The sequence below is a fragment of the Coptis chinensis genome, chromosome 7 (genome assembly GCF_015680905.1).
Source record: "Coptis chinensis isolate HL-2020 chromosome 7, ASM1568090v1, whole genome shotgun sequence".
Taxonomy (NCBI): Eukaryota; Viridiplantae; Streptophyta; class Magnoliopsida; order Ranunculales; family Ranunculaceae; genus Coptis; species Coptis chinensis.
The window spans coordinates 36214740-36233866 of NC_141462.1; the positions used below are offsets into that span (position 1 = coordinate 36214740).

The following is a 19127-nucleotide window of genomic DNA, read 5'->3' on the forward strand; positions in this document are numbered from 1 at the left end:
TTTATGCACTATAATCGCTGCTCATTAACGTATTTCGGTTTATTTTCATTAAAAATATATTCTGATTCGAAAATTTATGTGAGACATTTTGTAAAGCCTTTTCAGCACAAAAAATATTTAATAGATCCCGGGCGTATGTCCGGGTTCAAAATCTAGTTATTATTCTGAGTTGGGGTTGGTAACAATCCTTGTGTTGTTTCATTATTATTCTGAGTTGGGGTTCGTGACAATCGTAGTGTTGTTTCTTTAAGAACATCTAAGCATACGATCGGGGCGAGATTGCAAATGCAAGACTCCATTCGTCGCACAAATAACCGCAGTGCAGTAATGAGGGCATATAACTCCGATCTTTGATCCGTTTCCATGATTCACTTGGGCATACACCTAAGGTTCGAATGTGAAGTACCAAGGATTTTTCTTCGTATTCATAGAATAACTTTACTACTTTGTATTTCTTAGTGCACAGTACGCTAATTGATGGGCGTCTTTCACATCTGGGAGTCCAAGAAAAATTAACCTGATTATTACAACTAAGTATGTTAAAATACACTTCTGACACTATTGGCATCTTGATGAAGCATACTGATCAACTCTTGATTATCTCCCCACACTTGACACTGTTCCTGCTGCAATGTCCGCCCCAAAATCATAGCCATTTCAGCTGCCACCAAATCAGCGTGCTTGTGCTGTTGTGCATCTATAGCTCGAATATCCTGTATGCAGCTGAGCACAAGTTCCCTAGCAGCAGCCCCTTACTCAAGCTTAGCTTGATTCCTCTGGGTCCCCATTTTTAATAAGAGGAAGCGAGAGAGCAAATCTTCCTCTGTACCTATGATTCAAATCTATCTTCAGAACCACACATGTGAACATATTCATCAACCAATCTTTAAAAAGTTGAATGACACAAAAGTAAGAGGACAATTCAAATTTCAGTAGGTAATATAGTTTTTGTGATATTCTAGATTTTTTGATTGGAGTATGCATTCAACGGAGGCAATAGTAATTACGTAGTGCCAAAGTTATTGTTGAAATGGCATAACCAACATACTTTTGTCATCTCAAGTGAGGCATACTATGAGACTAGGAACTTGGAAGGAAGCAGAGGTTTGGCTGCAAACTCGATCTTATGTTTGCTCAAAACTCAAAATTTCGTATGTTGTGTTTTTGGAAAAAGATTAGTTGATCCCCATATCATTATGATCCTATAAAGAAACAAGCAGTATTGCAGTGGCACTTGTTTGCTTGGTAAGTTTATAATTGTACAAAAAGAATGAACAAAAGAGGGTCAATAAAGGTTACACTCCTATCAGAGAGGAGAAGTTTGATGAAGCATATCTCCCACTTATATATCCATGGGGCTTACCATTACAATTGAAACTTTTCTTTTAAGGTTCATTCTAGAGGCTTTCTTAGCAGCTTGGTCGGCTACTAGGTTGCCTTCTCTCCATATATGCGGGAGGTGAATGACTTGTACTCTTGTAGATTCGCGGAGAAAAACTTCCCACCTCTTAAGTTGCCAAGGCCTAGACAATGCTTCGAAAGCATGGACTGCAGCTGAAGAGTCTGATTCAACCCATTAGTTTTAACCAACCTCTTAACTATTGCCATCTCCACACTTTCAACAATTGCGGAACATTCAGCCCAGTAGTTGTTATCAGACATTGCGAACCTTTTCTCACTGTTATCAGACCTCTCCTCCATCTCTAAGTTGAATTCTTTTGCTTCTTCTTCTTCCGTTTCTCTTCCTTACTTGAAGTCCTTGAGTCTAGACGCTTTGAATAGCTTAAACGGATTTCAAGTAACTTTGACTTGGCATCTCGGAAAAGGGCGTCCGATTTTGAAGACATCAATTGCTGTATCCAAAGGTTTCAGTTTTAAAAGTTTCAATTTGGATTGATGTAATAACCACAATAACACAAGAAATGCATGCAGTTGTGCATGCATTAAAGGTTTACGTCTCACCTTAAGATGATCCATTGCAGCGAGATTAAAACCAAGGGTGTCTTTGCATTCCTGAAGACAAAATACAACATCTTCTATTGATAATTTGAGAGGAAAAACAGGAATTTCTATATCTCCTAAAGCAGTAGAATTGGTGCGGATGACAGTTAACCAATTAGTTCAAAGGGTTATAAAATGCAAAAAAAAAAGTTACTAGTATCTTAAAATTGAACGTTATCTTACAGGTCAACATCACCAAATTCACAAATGCATAGTAATAGCGAAAATAACATTCTGAATTTCTGATTCACAACAACAAACTTTAATGATGGAAAAATACGTATAGACTAATAAATGTAGCATAATCGCACATTAGTAGACAGGAAAAGCAAATTTTAAAGTAACTATTTGATATTTACTATTGAATGCATGCACATTCATGCAAGGAGAATCGTATCACCAAATTCTTCATTGTTAGTTTTTTGGGAATAGTATATTTTGTTGCGTACTGGAGTTATACCTAGATATAACATGACGCCAAAATTTCTTTCTGCCCTTAATGCAACTACAATCCTATATCCAAAATAATGCAGGATCGAAAAACCAGAAAGAAATTATACTTCCTTCTGTCATATTAGACAGAAGATGCAAATAATCCATATGAAAGCTGCTTCTCTATATGGAATCAGTTAGTACCTCAACTCTTACTATAGAAATGAAATTACCTTAACACTTGCATATAAAACCTCTTTGAGATCAATCAGGACAGGCTTGGCAGCGCTCGTAGTCACCAACTGGTTATGATGTATTTGCAAGAGTACTGTTGTGACTCTACAGACAAGCTCGACCTGCCCAGTGATTCAGTAAACCAATTGCAAGGAAGAAAGTTCTCAAAATCATCATACAAAACTTAGCACTCTTAAATTATAAGGGTAATCCTGAGTGTGTAAACATTTATGCAACTAGCAGCGTGCAGTATGCACTAATCAAAGTTTTCAATGACAGTAGTAGTAACTTGTTCAAACTTTTCAAAGTTTATATAAAGCCCATAATCAGGTTAGCACCACAATGAAAGATTGAATACCAAAGTAGATGATTCACAAACAAATATATTATAACTTTTTAACAAAGGGTAAATGCACAAAATCTGCCCAATTGCAAAAGTAAAGATCATCATGTTCATAGCTATCATCATCCAATGTTATTGGTCAGTTATAATCTATGTCATGGACATGCGATATTTTAAAAATAATCCGTGTCGGATACATACCCACGTGTCTGTGTCGGACACATATTGTATATGATAGACCTTAAATTTTTGAGATTTCGCTATGTCAAACACTTCGTATCCGTGTCGCATACATACACATGTATCTGTGTCAATGTAACTTAGATGTACATATAGGTCGCTAAAGACGTAATTGGGCTTCAAAGACAGATAAACCTATAAACTTGTGTTCTGTATCATCGATAATAACTTAATAAGTATCCACACTCAAAAATTGATCTAGATAATTCCAACCCATTGGAAGGGAAAGCATATACGTACAAAGGCAAAGTTCTCCATTCACACATTTATGCATCAGACATGTATGCATGATGCAATGTCAAACATTTACCTTGTCCGGAATGGAAGACCAATCTTTCAAGTAAGACATGAGCTTCAAGGCATCTGAGAAAGGTAATGCCTGCATAAAGGAGAGAGAGAGAGAGAGAGATGGGGGTGGGGGGAATCAGTTACACTATGTTATCAAGTCTTAATCAAACAGAGATTATAGAAATGACAGAGTATAGCCACAAGATTTTCTATGACAATCTTATTATTATTTTTAGCTCGGTAAAATGAAATTTCATTAATAAAGGAGTAGGCTGAGGAGGCCTACATTACAATAGAGAAACAAGAAATAAAAACATTTACAATAAAAGAAACTACATAAGAAAAAACCAAGAAATGCACCATCACCCTATGTCTAAGAACATAAGACGATCTCATCTAGCTACAAAAGACTTGAAGAAACATCCTCTAAACTCTTTGAAGACTTTAGACCACTCATATAATAAGGCTTTTATTGAGAGAATTGTCTCTTAAGTGAAACTGAGATGCCGTCAAAGTGACGACGGTTTCACTCTAGCCAAAAGCCCCACATGATCGCAAAAGGTAATAAGCTCCAAAGGCGATTTCCTGAAGAAGAGAAAGGATCATTGACCCCAACCCTTAAACAAATCCAATACCCGACCCGGGCATACCCAAGTCACTCCCGGCTCTAAGAGAAAAGCAGACCATACTTTCCAAAGAAAAAATGACACCAAAGAAGAACATGATTCACAGACTCACCATCCTTTCCACACAATTGACAATAATTGACCAAACACATTTTACGACGCCTGAGATTGTCTATGGTGAGGATGCGTCCCTGGAAATCCAAAATCCCATCTATGACAATATTAGTTACACTAACATATCAAATCTTAATTGATCAAAGACAGAGTAAAGCCACAAGATTTTTTTTAACAATAATAGCTTACTTTCTCAAGTCACCACAAAACAGAATGTCCAATACTCCACTAGTCCAATACCACCCAAAGCCTTATTAGCTGCAATTTTACCAATACATTGGGTTGGTCAGTCTACTTTGGCTTAAACTCCTAAGGTGAGAGTTCTCTGAATAAATTAGTGATGACTGAATCAATCATCCCAAATGCTACTGTGATTGAGTCTCCCATCCACAACTGTGCAACAAGTCCAACTACCCTTTTGTTCATGAGAACATTGAACAACTGGATTTTCAGGTGCTTTCTCTGCCCAAAATTGGACCTTTATAGCCTATTGTAATAGCTTACAACAACCATAGGGTCTTTCCAAACCAAGATTTCACCGACATTCTTTTTCAAATTCAATGGTTAACACACTTTATTGTTGATTATAAAAAAGCAAGTACAACAGGAGTGATAAAGGCATTTGCAAGAACCTATGACATCTAAACTAGGTTGGCACCCTTCGGCTATCCGAAGAATGAAGGAGTGTTTCACTCAAGTACATCTGATGCAGGAATACGATAACAAAACTATCAGGCCGACATGAGAGCCCTCCAGTTAAGCACAAGATCATCAAACAACAAGTTGATTCTTTCTCTAAGTAGTGACTAGCCGACGACCAATACCAGGGATATGCTTTAGCATCTTTCTCTCTCTTTTTCAATAACACCATCCCCAAGATATGCTTTAGCATCAATCAAGAAGTTCTATAAAATTACTGTCCTAGAGATTCTATTCACTGGAGAAGGAACTTTGAGCCTGGAATTTCATATAATCATAACACATTTCTTGGGACAAAAAGTAATATCCGGAAATTAAATTGTGAGGCACGGAGATCCCCCAGATTTACAAGCATTATGAGGGACGTGGACCTTTCCAAGTCTTACCCACAGAATGAAGATTTCAACAAAAAGGAAGCAAGTCCCAATTACGATCTAGTAGCTTCTTGCTACCTACAATCACTTAACTAATATTGAATGTATACTTTTTCAAATTTGAACAAATGAATTAAATTTTACCCATGAAGAAAAAGTTAGCTACTTGCTGAACAACTCTCTATATACCTACATTATCAAAATTGCAAAACTGAATATTATACGGATAGAGAAATCCTAAAACTTGAACGCATCATTTGACTGATGCTCGTGTATCTTTTGTTGTGTCTCGGGATGTGTGCTGATGTGCCATCATAGGCCGGTCCATTTTTTTTTAGTTATTATTATTTTCAGTTAGCCAGTTTCCTCGTTAGAGTTGGATTTCTTGCTAATAATAACCACTAGTGTCATTCAGTTGATCGTGTTTTGAGAGTTAATTCATTGTTTATTCAGTTGATTGTGTTTTGAGAGTTAATTCATTGTTTATTCAGTTGATCGTGTTTTGAGAGTTAATTCATTGTTTATTCAGTTGATCATGTTTTGAGAGTTAATTCAATGTTTCTAGTTGAGCGTTTTAATTGTGAGGATTGTTTTGAGTGTTGATTTTATTTTTAGAGTGATTGTTATACCAAAAGATTGTTCCCTTCTTATCTGTTGAGAGATTTAACTCTTGTTTTTGTTAATTTAGGGTTTTCTACATCACACCCTAATTTCTCAATCTAGTGAATTAGTTGAAGCTTCTGCCAGTTAATTCACATCATTGACGCTGTTAGAGATATTCAAAAGAAGTCAAGAACTGATATTTTATGTAGATGATCATATCCACAAAAAAATCCAACCTTCATTCCTTGTGTAGGTCCAGTTTAGGTTGGGTGGCTACAGTATCCTGCCCCATCAAGATTTAGTCCCACAGCACTCCCAATGTTGGGATCTCCTACCTCAACAAAAAAAAGAAGAAAACAAACTAGCATCAAGCCCTTTTTGGTTGTCACCAATGCAATTATCTAGGGACAATATCGGTATTGTGAGATATCCATTGGGGCCTAACAAGGATTTCACGAATTAAAGATTATAGATCCAAAAGAAACAAGCACTCCTCTTCATAATGTTTTTTGGGTCTTGGTTTTAATTTATTTATCTGAAAACTGAAAGAAGTGGTTTTCTGTTGACAAATGGCATCTAAGAATGACAATCACATGCGCAAACACACACAAAGAAATTAATTATTATCCTAAAGAATTCATCACTTGCAGACGGGAACAACATAACATTCAAGATGGTGGTGAGACACAACAACTAACACAAGGCAGAGAATCAGAGGAAAAAAGAATGGAAGTGGAGCGAAACTAGACTCTCACAATAGTCATGGTCAGTAGGCCAATTCGAAGGCAGAGATGACTAAGTTACTGGTACCATCCATCTAAGCCAAATCAAAGAAGACCAATATCGAGCACCACACCAAAACCACTAAATATCAAGCTTATTTTCAGCACTAAAAGAAGGAGATAAAATGGAAAAGAAGCACCCATATTGGCATAAGACAGAAAAGTTAAAATGTGCTTTCTGTCAGATCAGTTCTTAAACAGTTCTTATACGGACAGATATAACATATCTAACATATTACTAGTAGCATGTGTATACAGCTTCGTATACAAGCAAACATTGTACTCAAACATGTGATGGTCATACTAGCTGGACTTAGGGAACTACATAACATAGGCTCGTGAAAACTTTCCAAATGAGAATGAGAAAGTTGCCAGTTCTTATACAGACAGATATAACATATCTAACATATTACTAGTAGCATGTGTATAGAGCTTCGTATACGAGCAAACATTGTACTCAAACATGTGATGGTCATACTAGCTGGACTCAAGGAACTACATAACATAGGCTCATGAAAACTTTCCAAATGAGAATGAGAAAGTTGCAATTTGTACATCCCAGTTTACGGATTCCGAGATACACAGACCACAGATAATATCAAACACCAAGAATAAAAGGGTGTTTGTACCAGTAGTGTCTGCTCCAGATCATTTGTGTGAATATTTGAGAGTGCACGAAGAACATAATCAGATGGAGAGAGACCAAGCATCAAAACATTTGGTTGGAAGTCAGGCACTCCTCCATGTTCTTTCTCCTCCTGAAAATGTAGACTAGGTTAGGAGATGATAACAGTAAAAGAACAAAATTCTGCAGACACATTCCAGATCTGATAATTAATTGTCACTCGCACAGTTCCAGAGCCCTCGGATAACAGACATCACTAGCACATTCCAACCTCCACGACTCAATTGAAATTTTACACAAGGCTAGAAAGATTGATTGATTCCCAGAGCAGCAGCAGTGACAATCTTCATCATAAAGATACTAGTGGTAGTAGTAGAAGCAGTAGCACTACCGCCACAGCTACCAGTAGTAGTGGAAATATTTATAACCCAGATAGACGGTTGTATGGCTCCTATGGCAGAGGTGATCAAATCGATCAAAGAATTTTCTTCTGGGAGGAGCTGATAGACACCATTCAGGTACTTTATGTTCATAAGGGGTTCACTGTGATGGCAACTTCTTTATAAATCTTGTTTTCAATTTCCTTTTGTTGTATACCCAATTTTCTTTTTTGCTCGGTACACAATTTACCAGTGTCGAAAATGAAATTAACACTTCTAACTGCATAGTAAATTAAAATACATACCTTGTGTTGAGATAAACGTTTTAATTCTACATCCGCTGCATCCAACGCATCAATTAATAAGTCTGTTGCAGTGAGAGTTTCTTGTGTCTTCTTCCCTGCCAATCCTACAACTCCCTCCTCTGGAATTTCTTCTCTCAAGGCATACCTACTTTCAAATGGATTGTTAAGATCAGCCTCAAACATCTCATCCAATCTCTTTTCTTTCTCTTCCTGAACAATGAGAATACAAGGAAAAGAAGGGATCAGAGTAGCACACAAAATTTCATATAAGACAGCTAAGGGATAGAAGGGAAATTGTTAGTATCTTAGCCATCATTTCTTGAAGTTCATACATCAGAAACAAGGATATCATACCTCAATGAAAAAGGGTTCTTCAGTACGATTCCAGACACGAATTGACCGGTCATGAGAGCCTGTGACAATAAAATCGCCACGATTACTGACTGAGAGACACCAGATTTCAGCGTGGTGCCCCTCGAGAGTTAAAAGTAACTCGAACCTATCAGCATCCCAATATTTTACAAGGCGATCTTTCCCCACACTGAACACATAATGTGTGTTGTGTACAAATTTCACCCCCATAACACTGCCATAAAAAGAGTTTACCAAAAGTCAAATTGGAATTCTTCTTCATCTATTTATGTCTGAATGCATAATCAACTTATATTTTACAGTGAAGAGAACCTGTCTGCATGAGCAAAAATGGATTTGTGACAGTCACCAAAATCCAAACCCCATATCTTCAAATTTTTGTCTGCAGAACCGCTAACTATCAAATCACCATCAGAAGAAACATCCATACAAAGCACAGGAAGCTTGTGTCCATATAAGGAAAGGAAGAATTTCAATGAATCAGTAAAGTAGACCTGCAAGAATGTTTAACGTCAAAGTCTCAGCTAGAAACCTTTATATGTTGGTCTGATTTACAGACTATGAAGAAAAATGTAGGATGAATTTCTGATAGTTTCAACTCAAGCGTTCTCGACTGTGGATCTAGAGGAACTGCACAAAAAGAAAGGTAGCCAGCATATATAAATTCTTGAAGCACTTTGTGTCCATTGGGGGTCGGGGCACGAAGATTCTAGGAAATTTCTGTTACTGTAAACCCTATTACTTAAATATATTGGAGTTATACATGGTCGAAACTAACTACGGCCATATCCTCTTTTTCTCTATTTTCTCTCCAAACTTCTCCATCAACAATAATATGATTTTACTGTATATTTCAAGAAAAATAGATCATAACATCTTAAGTTATGCCCAAAAGAATAGAGATATTAACTGTAACTAACGACTAACCAATCCTCGCAGGATAAAATGCATTACAATTCCTAGTTCACAGGTTTTCTATGGAAATTAATAAAGAGTTGGATGAGGACATCATCAATGTACCAGTCTTCAGACAAAGAAAGCAATTGGCTGTGGTTGGTACAATGAAAAAAAAATCTGGTTTAAACTTCACCCCAAAATCATGGGATGGAGGCCAAGTTTAATTAAGTTTTTTGTATCTCGGTAGTGGCAGAGATGTTCTAAGTGAATTTGCAATTTCTTGAAATTTTGAAGGTGTACAACCAAACTGAAACACATTTGACCTATACTTAAGCAAGAACATCTTTAGATGCATAAAAACACCAAATAATGGGTTAATGTAATATGCAGATTAATCATGATCATAATTTGTTGGCCGTCATTGTCAAACAACTAAACTTCTATGACCTTAATGTCCTGATATATTTGTGGAGTGGTCCAAATATACTTGTGGGAGCTGGAGGAATAAACTCTAACGACAAAGTTGAACAGCATGGAGTGGTCCAACAGATCTAAAGAATGCAAGACATAGAAAATAGAAGGACCAAAGGGAGCACGACATAGAAAATAGAAGGACCAAAGGGAGCAAGACATAGAAAATAGAAGGACCAAGGGGAGAACATGCTGCAAACGAGAACAGTGCCACTAAATTACTCACTATCCAATCAATGACTGCTGGGTACAGCAGGCATACATTTATGAATATACACATGCTTGCACCAAACACACAAACAGACATTAAAAGCAATAATAAAAGAAAAATATGATGTCCAGAACTCCAGACGCAAATTTTGATCTATCTATCTAAAATACTTACCAAAGTCATTTTTCTAGACAAGTTATGCAATAATGGTATGCCAGTAACAAAAAGGTCGAGGGAGACTGAGAAAGAAAGAAGAGATGTCAACTTGCCTTGATTGTGTAATCCAATAGAGCAACAGCAATATATTTTGCATCAGGACTAACAACAACAACAAGAACATCATCGTTCATTTTCAATGTCCTAGTATTTGTTATAGTTTGCTGTTTAGATTTCTGCAAAACAAACATCCAACGTAAGCAAACAATTACAGTATATTTCACTATAGACTATAGAGATAATAGGTGAAAAGAGGACATCTTCCATCTAAAATCAGTAAGTTAATAGCAAACTAAATGCAAGATTTTCTCTAGGCAAATGATAATAAATTAATAATAGTTTGGGTTCCCTAGTAGTTTAGTTCATTCTTCGTTCGACATCATATCTGATCTGGTTTAAAGCCTCTGTAGAACTTCTAAATATGAACTTTATAAATATCCGCATAATGTCTTCGATTTCTCCCCAACCAAATGCCTCAAAGTAATGCAAAGGGAATGGTGCTCCACATCTTCCTCGTAGTTCGTGTGTAGGACCTAACGTTAGGCCATATCAACAAGAGATCATGGACAGGTCTAGGACACACCCAAGATATATCGGTGGAGTGATGAAAGAAGCTCCAAATGGCAGGGGAACAGGGACAATGACTTGGGATGTGAACTACGAGTTTCCCAAGAAGCACAACAAAAAAGACAAAAATTAACAATAATCATTTTCCTTTTTCTAAGATTATGTGTGGTTAATCCCTACCCAAAACTGAGCACCAAGAGAAGAGCACGAGATTGTATAAGGAATCTTAACTTTCCAAAAAAAAAACTCCAAGGATAGTTAGGGTGAGATAGGCTAGGAGGTTGGTTAGGGGAGGTAAGGAGAGTGGAGTACCAGCATCTAACGGTAAATAGTCCTTTGGCATCATGACTCTAAACCTGTTGATCTTCCCCAAGAGTGAGGATAGGTGGAAGTCCGAGTCTCTTCATCAAGGTAGCTAAATCATCAATCTCCCAATCATTGAAAGCCTGTCTAAGATCAATGTTCCAAGAGGCAGTACCATTATCCACAAGTATCAAATCATTGACAGAATGGTTGTTTCTATCTGACATGGCATAGAAGTTCTCAAAGTCCCTGCATAAAGCTTTGTCCCCAATCCAAATGTCCTCCTAAAGACCTAAACCCTAACCTTATCCCATTTGTTGACTTTGCAGGGATGCTCTTTCTAAAGTCATCCACTTCCTTCATAATCCTTTTCCAAAATCCACACCCGTACGGGATGTACACCTCAAAACTTTCCCAGCCAAGAAGATTTAACCCGAATCCAGAACAATACGTCCCACAACCTCTCACACTCAATCCCAAATTTCCATAACCACTTACTCAAGAGAACATGATTCATCAACCGGGCCTTCTTTAACTCAAAACCACCTTGGTCTTTAGGAGCACACATTCTATCCCAACAGACAGGGTGGTCGTGATGTACCTCCTGGCCTTCATTTTGTTTTCATTTCCTTATGTCCCTAAAATTCTGTCTGAAGTATTTTTCGTACATAGAGCAGAATACAAACTACTCTTACACCATTGAAAATGTGCAAACAACTTAAACGAGTCAAATACTCTTCCAACGAAATACAAAATGTGCAAAACTAATGTGTTGGATCTCCTCCTCCCACAACTAAGACCATAAATAGAAAGCCTTTGATGGACAAGATAATCTCCTCAAAGTTTTCCACTTTGCCCTCGAAGTGGTGCAAACTACTCTCCAACCACATTCCCCAAATCACAGAAAATGGAATCAAGCTTCACAGACAGCTCTTCTCAATGACTAAACTAGAAAGTCTAAATGATAAAAGGTCCGTCATCAAATCCTGTAACTGTGTAACACCGAATTGACATCTGAAGAGGAAAGCGACACTCTCCAAGTGATAAAACGATGGATCAAAATAAGATAAGCTGACTCACCATCTGGCATGCAAACTAATTACACCCATTTACCGAAATCAAATTCATCTTCCTTAAAGGTGTGACCAGTCAAAATCCTCCCCAAGGAAACACACAGCAAAAATTCCTGTATATAGTGGATTATGAACCCTATATTGGGAAGCTTAGGAGACGTAGACCATTAGGGCTTTTCATTCCAAGTACCAAGGTCTTTATAAAAAAGTAATTACTGAAAGATTTCATTCTTGTTAATCGGCCAAATCCTTCTACCGCTGTGTTGCTCGTTGAAGTAATGCCATCAAGTCTAGTTTGAGCTCCATAAGGGAGCCAAATTGCTATTGTCGATGGTACCTGGATCCCCATGGAGGAGTGATTGATAAACTAGGATGGCTAAGAGCCTATTAGAGGTTTGGTCCCAAATACAAAGATCCCTAAAAAACACTGGAGTACTGGACAGAAGCTTCTCATCAAGTCTATGGCTATGCTGCCTCAGCAAAGCAAAACAATCAAGTGTAGCCCTGAGCTAAGTGAGGAAGCCAAACTCCTTCCCAAAAGAAGGCAAAGAACATGAGTAATGCCATCAAGTCTCCCATCGGGAGTATAGGGGTGTGCCTCGACTGAAGCTATGAAAATAGGCTCTTTAGACACAAGAGTCAAGTCAGACCAGGTGAAGCAACACAATTCTAGACATGCATGGGACCATTACGAGTTTAGGCTTTTAAATATAGCTTGTTTATATTAGTCAGAAGTCCTCATGAAAAATGCATACTCTATTCTAATTGCAAACTTAAAATAAAAAATAAATATAAATATTCTTTTTGAACAAAAGATAAAATAATAACAGAATTTCAGTAGCAGTTCGCTATAGATGACGAAAACATGTTCTATTAGGAATACTCGAGTAAATAAAATGCAACCACTAAGCAACACCACCAATAAGATAGAACACAACTTTACCAGTCCTTCCATAAACTTCCATTCATAGCACGATTTTTTTTGGTGCACCGGGATAGGAACTGGTAGACTTACAGGCAGCAGGCAGATAAATAACCTCAGTGACATGCAAATGAGGCTCAACCTAAACTATATCATCCTTCTGAGTATCATTATTAAGAAGCATATAAATTTGAGTTAAGCCCCAATTAGCCTTAACATATCACTAATAAAAGGGTAAAGGGAGGCAGATGTAAACATGCAAGCAGAAAAAGGGCACACCTGATCAGGTTTCTGGAGATACTCCCAGAACTTAACATCATGATCTGCACTCCCTGTAACAAAGCCTGTTTCATCTGGAAGCATGGCGATTGATCGGACGGAACCACCATGGGCTTCGACCACTTCCAGGCAAGTACCACTCTGAACATCAAGGATTTCAAGGGTTCCAGTCTTGGTTCCAACAAGTGCAAATCTGTTCCCAGGAACAAAAGAACCACAGAGGCCATATCCAGAGTCAATTGTCCTAAGGCTCTCCCCACTCGTTGGATTCCATATCTTTACGGCATTGTGACTGGTTGACATCAAAAGCTTATTGTCTGAGCTAAGTGTAACGCTTCTAACATCAGACCGATGTCCTGGAAGTTCAATAGCAAGTGTTTTTGAGGTAGTGGTGGCTTCAAGAGAATATATTTCCAAAAGATTATTGTTCAATGACAATGCTAAAGTAGCAAGGGAGTTTTTCTGAGTGATAGGGCAGAAAGAAATAGAGCAAATCTTCTTGCTCGCTCGCAAAGTATGGAGAATCTTGAAAACATCGGAAACTGTAATTGTTGGGTTGTTCGCTTCCGCCAAGTGAACAGATTCTGTTTCTCCATTTTCACCAAGAGCTCCTTTAGCAGTTTTCTTTTCTTTCTTTCTATTAACTCTCCTTTTAGCTTTGCGCTTGGCTTCAGCTTCATCTAACACGCGAAATATTTCCACCATCTTCCCTGCCATTTGACAAGCAAGTAGATTGCCGGACTTATTGAATCTCAGACTCCCCACCCTATCTTTGGATTGCCGCTGGATTTCACCAAAATGCGTTAACGCCTGCCATTTGTCTTGAGCCGTAGAATCTCCATTGCTTAAAACTTCAGTTCCCTGTGAACTGGAAACAGGTTTCCCATCAGACAACCCATGTTTAATTGTGTAGAATCGAAGTTCGGGGTCTGCTGATCCAGTAACCAGATACTTCTCTTCCGGGTCGACATCAACAGACCATATTTCACTATGATGGCCACTGATTATTTGAACACAATGCTGTGTATCAAGATCCCACACTCTCAAATACTTATCTTTCGAGGAAGATACAAGTCTTTTACAAGATTCCAAGAAGACAACATCGGTAACCTACACGATATAAAATAAAAGCAAACCAGCGAAAAACAATTTATATCAACAAAAATGAATCACCGGGTAATCAAATATATATAACTAGACCAAAAAAATCATAAAAAAATAGACAAAACAAAAATAACCTGATCACGATGGCCACGAAGACGAAAAAGACCGGTTTCACCAACAACATCCCATAAAATGACATCATTATCTTTACTTCCAGAAGCAAGCAAAGCTCCAAGTTTATTATACCTTAGTGCGGTAACACTCCCTTTATGTCCATTCAAAGTAGTCTCACAACTTCCTTTCTCAATATTCCATATCCTTATACTTCCATCACCATACCCACTTGCTATCTACAATAAACAAAACATCAAAGAATCAATATTTAAGCCAAACATAAAAAACTCAAAATATAAACCAAACAAAAATTGCCCAGCATAAAAAAATCAATATTTAAGCTAAACAAAAAGTGCCCAGCCAAAAAAATAAGGCATACCAAAGAAGAGGGGGAGGAAGCAATGGAAGTGACGGCAAGAGATGGGCCAGCACGAGAACGGGTAGAAGGAGAGAGTGATTTAGTGCATACACCTTGTTTAACATTCCAAATGTTGAGATTTTCAAGAGAAGGAGAAAGAAGGTGTTTTCCAGTTGAGTCATAAGTTATGTTTGAGTCTATTGAGACTATTACTCCAAATACACTTGCGTTCTTTGCTGGTTCGTATAACAAATATGATTTCACCATTTTTTTTTTTTTTTTTTTTTGCTTGCTGCTGTAAATGAGACAATTTTTTGAGGAAGAAGCTCAAAGTTTTGTTTTAGGGTTTAGGGTTTTAGGTTTTGGACTTTTTTTTTTGGTAGGGAAGATTTATGTAATGGATGGGCTTTATATTGGAATGCCCGGCCCATGAATAATGGACCATGGGTTTATAAAATTGGGCTGGGCTTGGATTTGACATGCATACAAAGACACCAACAACTCTCTCTCACTTGGCCGAGTTCCAAGTTCCAACTACAACGTGTTAACTTGTTCCCAACACGTTTTTACCATGCAAATCTCAAATCCATCTATAAACTCCCTTACTAGCTTCACCAAGTTTCATCACTCGACACAATAATAATATAGTCCGTCCCTTCATTACCAACTCGACTCTAGAATGGCTCGACTCTAGGTGCTGTTTTATTACTTCTACTAGCCTTGGCAGAGGCTTCAGTTGATGGGGAAGCAAACACTTACCAATCCGAGAGGTGCCGTAGGCAGCTCAGCCAGGATGGACTCATGCAGGCAGTACTTACAAACTTACATGATATTGCGCAGAGGCGGAGGCAGAGAGCACAGTGGAAGAATGCAACAATGCTGCCAGGAATTAGAAGAAGTTAACCAAGAATGCAGGTGCGAGGCTTTAAGACAAATGATGCAACGCATGGAAGGTCGATATGAGGGCGAGCAACAGATGGAGGAGACTGTGAGGAGAGCACAGCGACTTCCCAGCATGTGCGAGATGGAGCCACAGTATTGCCAAATCCGTCAACGTGGATACTAGATTAGGGGATGATCGAAACCTCTCAGTTTAATTAATAAAGTCGCCCAAGCTTGCTGTGCTCTTTCTGAGCTGACAAATACATGGTCGTGTGTTTTAAAGGATACAACTCCTCTAAACTGGACTCTTATTTTATTGGGGGATTTATAGGTTGAATTGGATCTTCAAGAAAAAATTAAAACGTGATAGTTGTATTGCAAAATACAAGGCTAATAATAATAGACAAGGGGTTTTAATTAGAGACAAAATTTATACTATTTTGAAACCTTGCTCATGTAACTAGAATTTCTCCTATAGAATTCTAAAGACTCTAGTTGAGTAGTTGTGCGAAACTACAATACCAAGTAGTACCAGGTGATGAGCTGAAGGTATACAATTTAATTAAATATTTGTATGAGTTGATTCAAGCGCCTATAAATGGCATGAGCAATTCAACAACATATTAGTGCCGTATGGATGTCAAACTATCGTTGTTGATAAAGATGTGTTCTTTCTTTAGAGTAAAGCAAGACATATATGTTAATCTTTCTTTGTTTAGATGATTTCATATCATGAGTGCTAGTATTGAGAATGTATATGAGACAGAGAAATTCCTATTTGAAACACATAATAGACCGTCATTGGAAAAGATAGTTAATTATGTTGTTAAACTCATTTATGTAACTGTTATATTCAGGTTGTCAAGATGTTGACGTTTGAATATGGTTGAAGGCCACAACGCATCTTTAAACCGGACCGGGTCGGATGGTATAGGGGAATTTCGAGCACTGACGAAATTGAATGATTGGTGAATATAGAAATTATAACTCATGTTGGTCTCATTATGTTGTTTTCGCACTTAGTAGAAATATTTTCATTGAAATGGGTATTACGTTAGTAAGACCAACAACACTTCTTGTGGCGGATATCCATCTTATGAAAAATAATCTACTTGTGTTTTCTCATACTAAATATGTTAATATCATTGGTAGCCTATTGTACTGATGGATTATATTTGTGAGACATGACATTGCCTACATTAATGGCATACTGAGTTGATAACCCATTGTTCTTAAAATGAACATTGGATGTATATTGTCAAATTATCCAAGTACTATAGTGGAACCATTGATTATGGACTTATATTTAGTAGTTTTCCATCATTGTTGAAAGGGTAATGTGTTATAAGCTGGATCCAGTAATGTTTATGTGTTTACCCTTGGTGGAAATTGAGTGTCTTGGATATCATCCAAGCTAATCGCCTTAGAAAATGCATGTGATGATGTTGAGTAGGTTAGCAACCTCTTGGTAAATCTTCCTATTGGCTCTAAACAGTCTCCTAATGTGTATATGCTTTGCAACTGTCTCATTGCAATAGCCAAGACATAAAGATATATGTGCAATGGGAAAAGAATACATATAAGTTTGAGATATAACTTAATCAAGCAAACTAGAGATTATGTTAGGTTGGACTTCGTTTGGCCACATGTCTGACCACACCACTTTTTGGAGGCAATTGGTTATACGTCGAGGGGGATGGGACTTATGCCCATATATAGGGTGACACTGAAGGCAACCCTACCTATATGATTGGAGATCCCATGAAGTAGGTTCAAAAGGAAAAACAAGTCACTTCGTCATCCTGCAGTACTATCGTCTTATTTATTTATGAGACGTCCCACCCTATGGCGAGATGGTATTATAGTATACTTTGTATAACTAGAATTGCAATGAGTAAGGATGAGTTATTTTACTCTTATTGGAATCCATAGTTCATTTTATAATGATATAGTGTATTTTAACTGCAATGTACACTTGATGGATATCCACCTACGTGAATGTAGAACTGGGTCGGTTCTTATGAGTATACGGGCAAGTACTCTAGAGCATTCATAGAACACAGGCAGTGCAAGGGCCAAAAAGCGCAACACCACATAACAGGCATATAATGAAATAGCAGTGTGGGTGCATGTGATCTATTTTACTATAAGGGAATATTGGTTCAAAGATTTGTTAATCCACCACTTTCACGTATTATAAGACATGTTACCCTATGACTGGTTCAAGCCCGTAAAACACCAGTATCTTATGCATTATTTTTTTGATTCTCTCTGGCATTTCGTTAATCCATTTCTTTTGTAATATCCTATTCCAAAATAGTGGGGGACTATTAATATTTTGAAATAGTGGGGGATTGTTGGAATCTCTTGTGTATTTCTAAATACTAGTGTGTGTGTGTGTGTGTGCAAAGTGGAGGAGATTAACAAAGGGTGTTCTCTCCACTTTAGTGCATAGTAGATAGTCCCACATTGGTTATCCACCACATCAGGTAGGGTTCGGGCTTGGGCTTGGGCTTGGGCTTACTGTTGTGGGTGGTGGTTTGACCAATTGCCTAAACTTGTTTTGTTTTTTTCTTGAGCAACAAGTTTGTTCTATTAGGAGTTGGTCTCTCTCCCTTATCTGTTTAGGAGACCAACCTAACCTCTATAAATAGGATTGTGAGTCCATAGAGGGAATGGACTTCAACATAAACCAATTTCAGAGAAACAGAAACTTGGACCTGTCTTATTCTTCTTCTCTTCTTCCTGTAGACGCCAGAGAGAGTTATATTGTTGTTCTAGAGAGTAGTTTGTTTTAGTGCAAAATCAAGCTCATCAGAAACCATTGAATCCTGTGAGGAAGACGCCATCGCCTTTTCCGCACCAATTTGGAAGGGCGAAAATCTTTCTTTAAGAGACTGACCCTAATCTGCGTCTTGGTTGTTCCCATTATTCTTGTCCTTGTCTCATCGCTTCTTCTTCGCTTCTACTCTAGTTATTGTTTACATACAACTATTCTAACACTGTTTTGCTCTGAAGAACATATATAGTAGCTAATTAACTCCAATAATTTCCTCAAATGCGAAAAGGTTACGATCTGCACTTCAGCCCAGAGCAATGTGTTGTTTTGTAGCAGGCTTGATGGAAATCCACTTGTGTTACCGATCACCACAACCGCAACAAATAAATGCAAGGAATTAGAAAAACATTGCTTTTATCCGCTGGATCAAACTTGATTGCATACTATAACAAAACCAAAATCAGTTAATCGAAGTATTTCCATTACCATGTACGGCGTAGTAGTAAAGATTAATTCTACATGCGGACAAAGAC

At 37.7% G+C, this 19127-nt stretch overlaps 1 protein-coding gene across 3 annotated transcripts; it reads right to left on the reverse strand.

Annotated features, from left to right (window-relative positions):
- Window positions 1-1234: 1234 nt before the first annotated feature.
- On the reverse strand, window positions 1235-15306 carry LOC147487329 (transducin family protein / WD-40 repeat family protein). 3 transcript variants are annotated; one of them, XM_086574929.1, is made up of 12 exons: window positions 14955-15306; window positions 14596-14811; window positions 13358-14467; window positions 10267-10389; window positions 8731-8912; window positions 8401-8632; window positions 8047-8256; window positions 7366-7494; window positions 3561-3629; window positions 2667-2789; window positions 1963-2013; window positions 1235-1853 (listed from the first exon to the last, which is right to left on the reverse strand). In XM_086574929.1, exons 1-12 carry the CDS (start codon window positions 15198-15200, stop codon window positions 1704-1706), a joined length of 2841 nt encoding a protein of 946 aa, XP_086431055.1. In that variant the 5' UTR covers window positions 15201-15306; the 3' UTR covers window positions 1235-1703. The 3 variants fall into 3 exon arrangements, 1 of the variants encoding a protein (XP_086431055.1); XR_015202964.1 differs by lacking the exons at window positions 1235-1853; window positions 1963-2013 and adding an exon at window positions 6191-6289 and having other exon boundaries at window positions 2721-2789; window positions 14955-15300; XR_015202965.1 differs by lacking the exons at window positions 1235-1853; window positions 1963-2013; window positions 2667-2789 and adding an exon at window positions 6191-6285 and having other exon boundaries at window positions 3585-3629; window positions 14955-15299.
- Window positions 15307-19127: the final 3821 nt, after the last annotated feature.

What these genes read in the sequence shown, in the direction of transcription:
- LOC147487329 (XM_086574929.1), bottom strand. Translation starts at nt 15,200, where the DNA reads ATGGTGAAATCATATTTGTTATACGAACCAGCAAAGAACGCAAGTGTA. An exon ending in ATCTCCAGAAACCTGATCAG is followed by an intron (nt 10,390 to 13,357) that starts GTGTGCCCTTTT and finishes TTTGTTTTGCAG; the next exon opens with AAATCTAAACAGCAAACTAT. An exon ending in AACGTTTATCTCAACACAAG is followed by an intron (nt 7,495 to 8,046) that starts GTATGTATTTTA and finishes CTACATTTTCAG; the next exon opens with GAGGAGAAAGAACATGGAGG.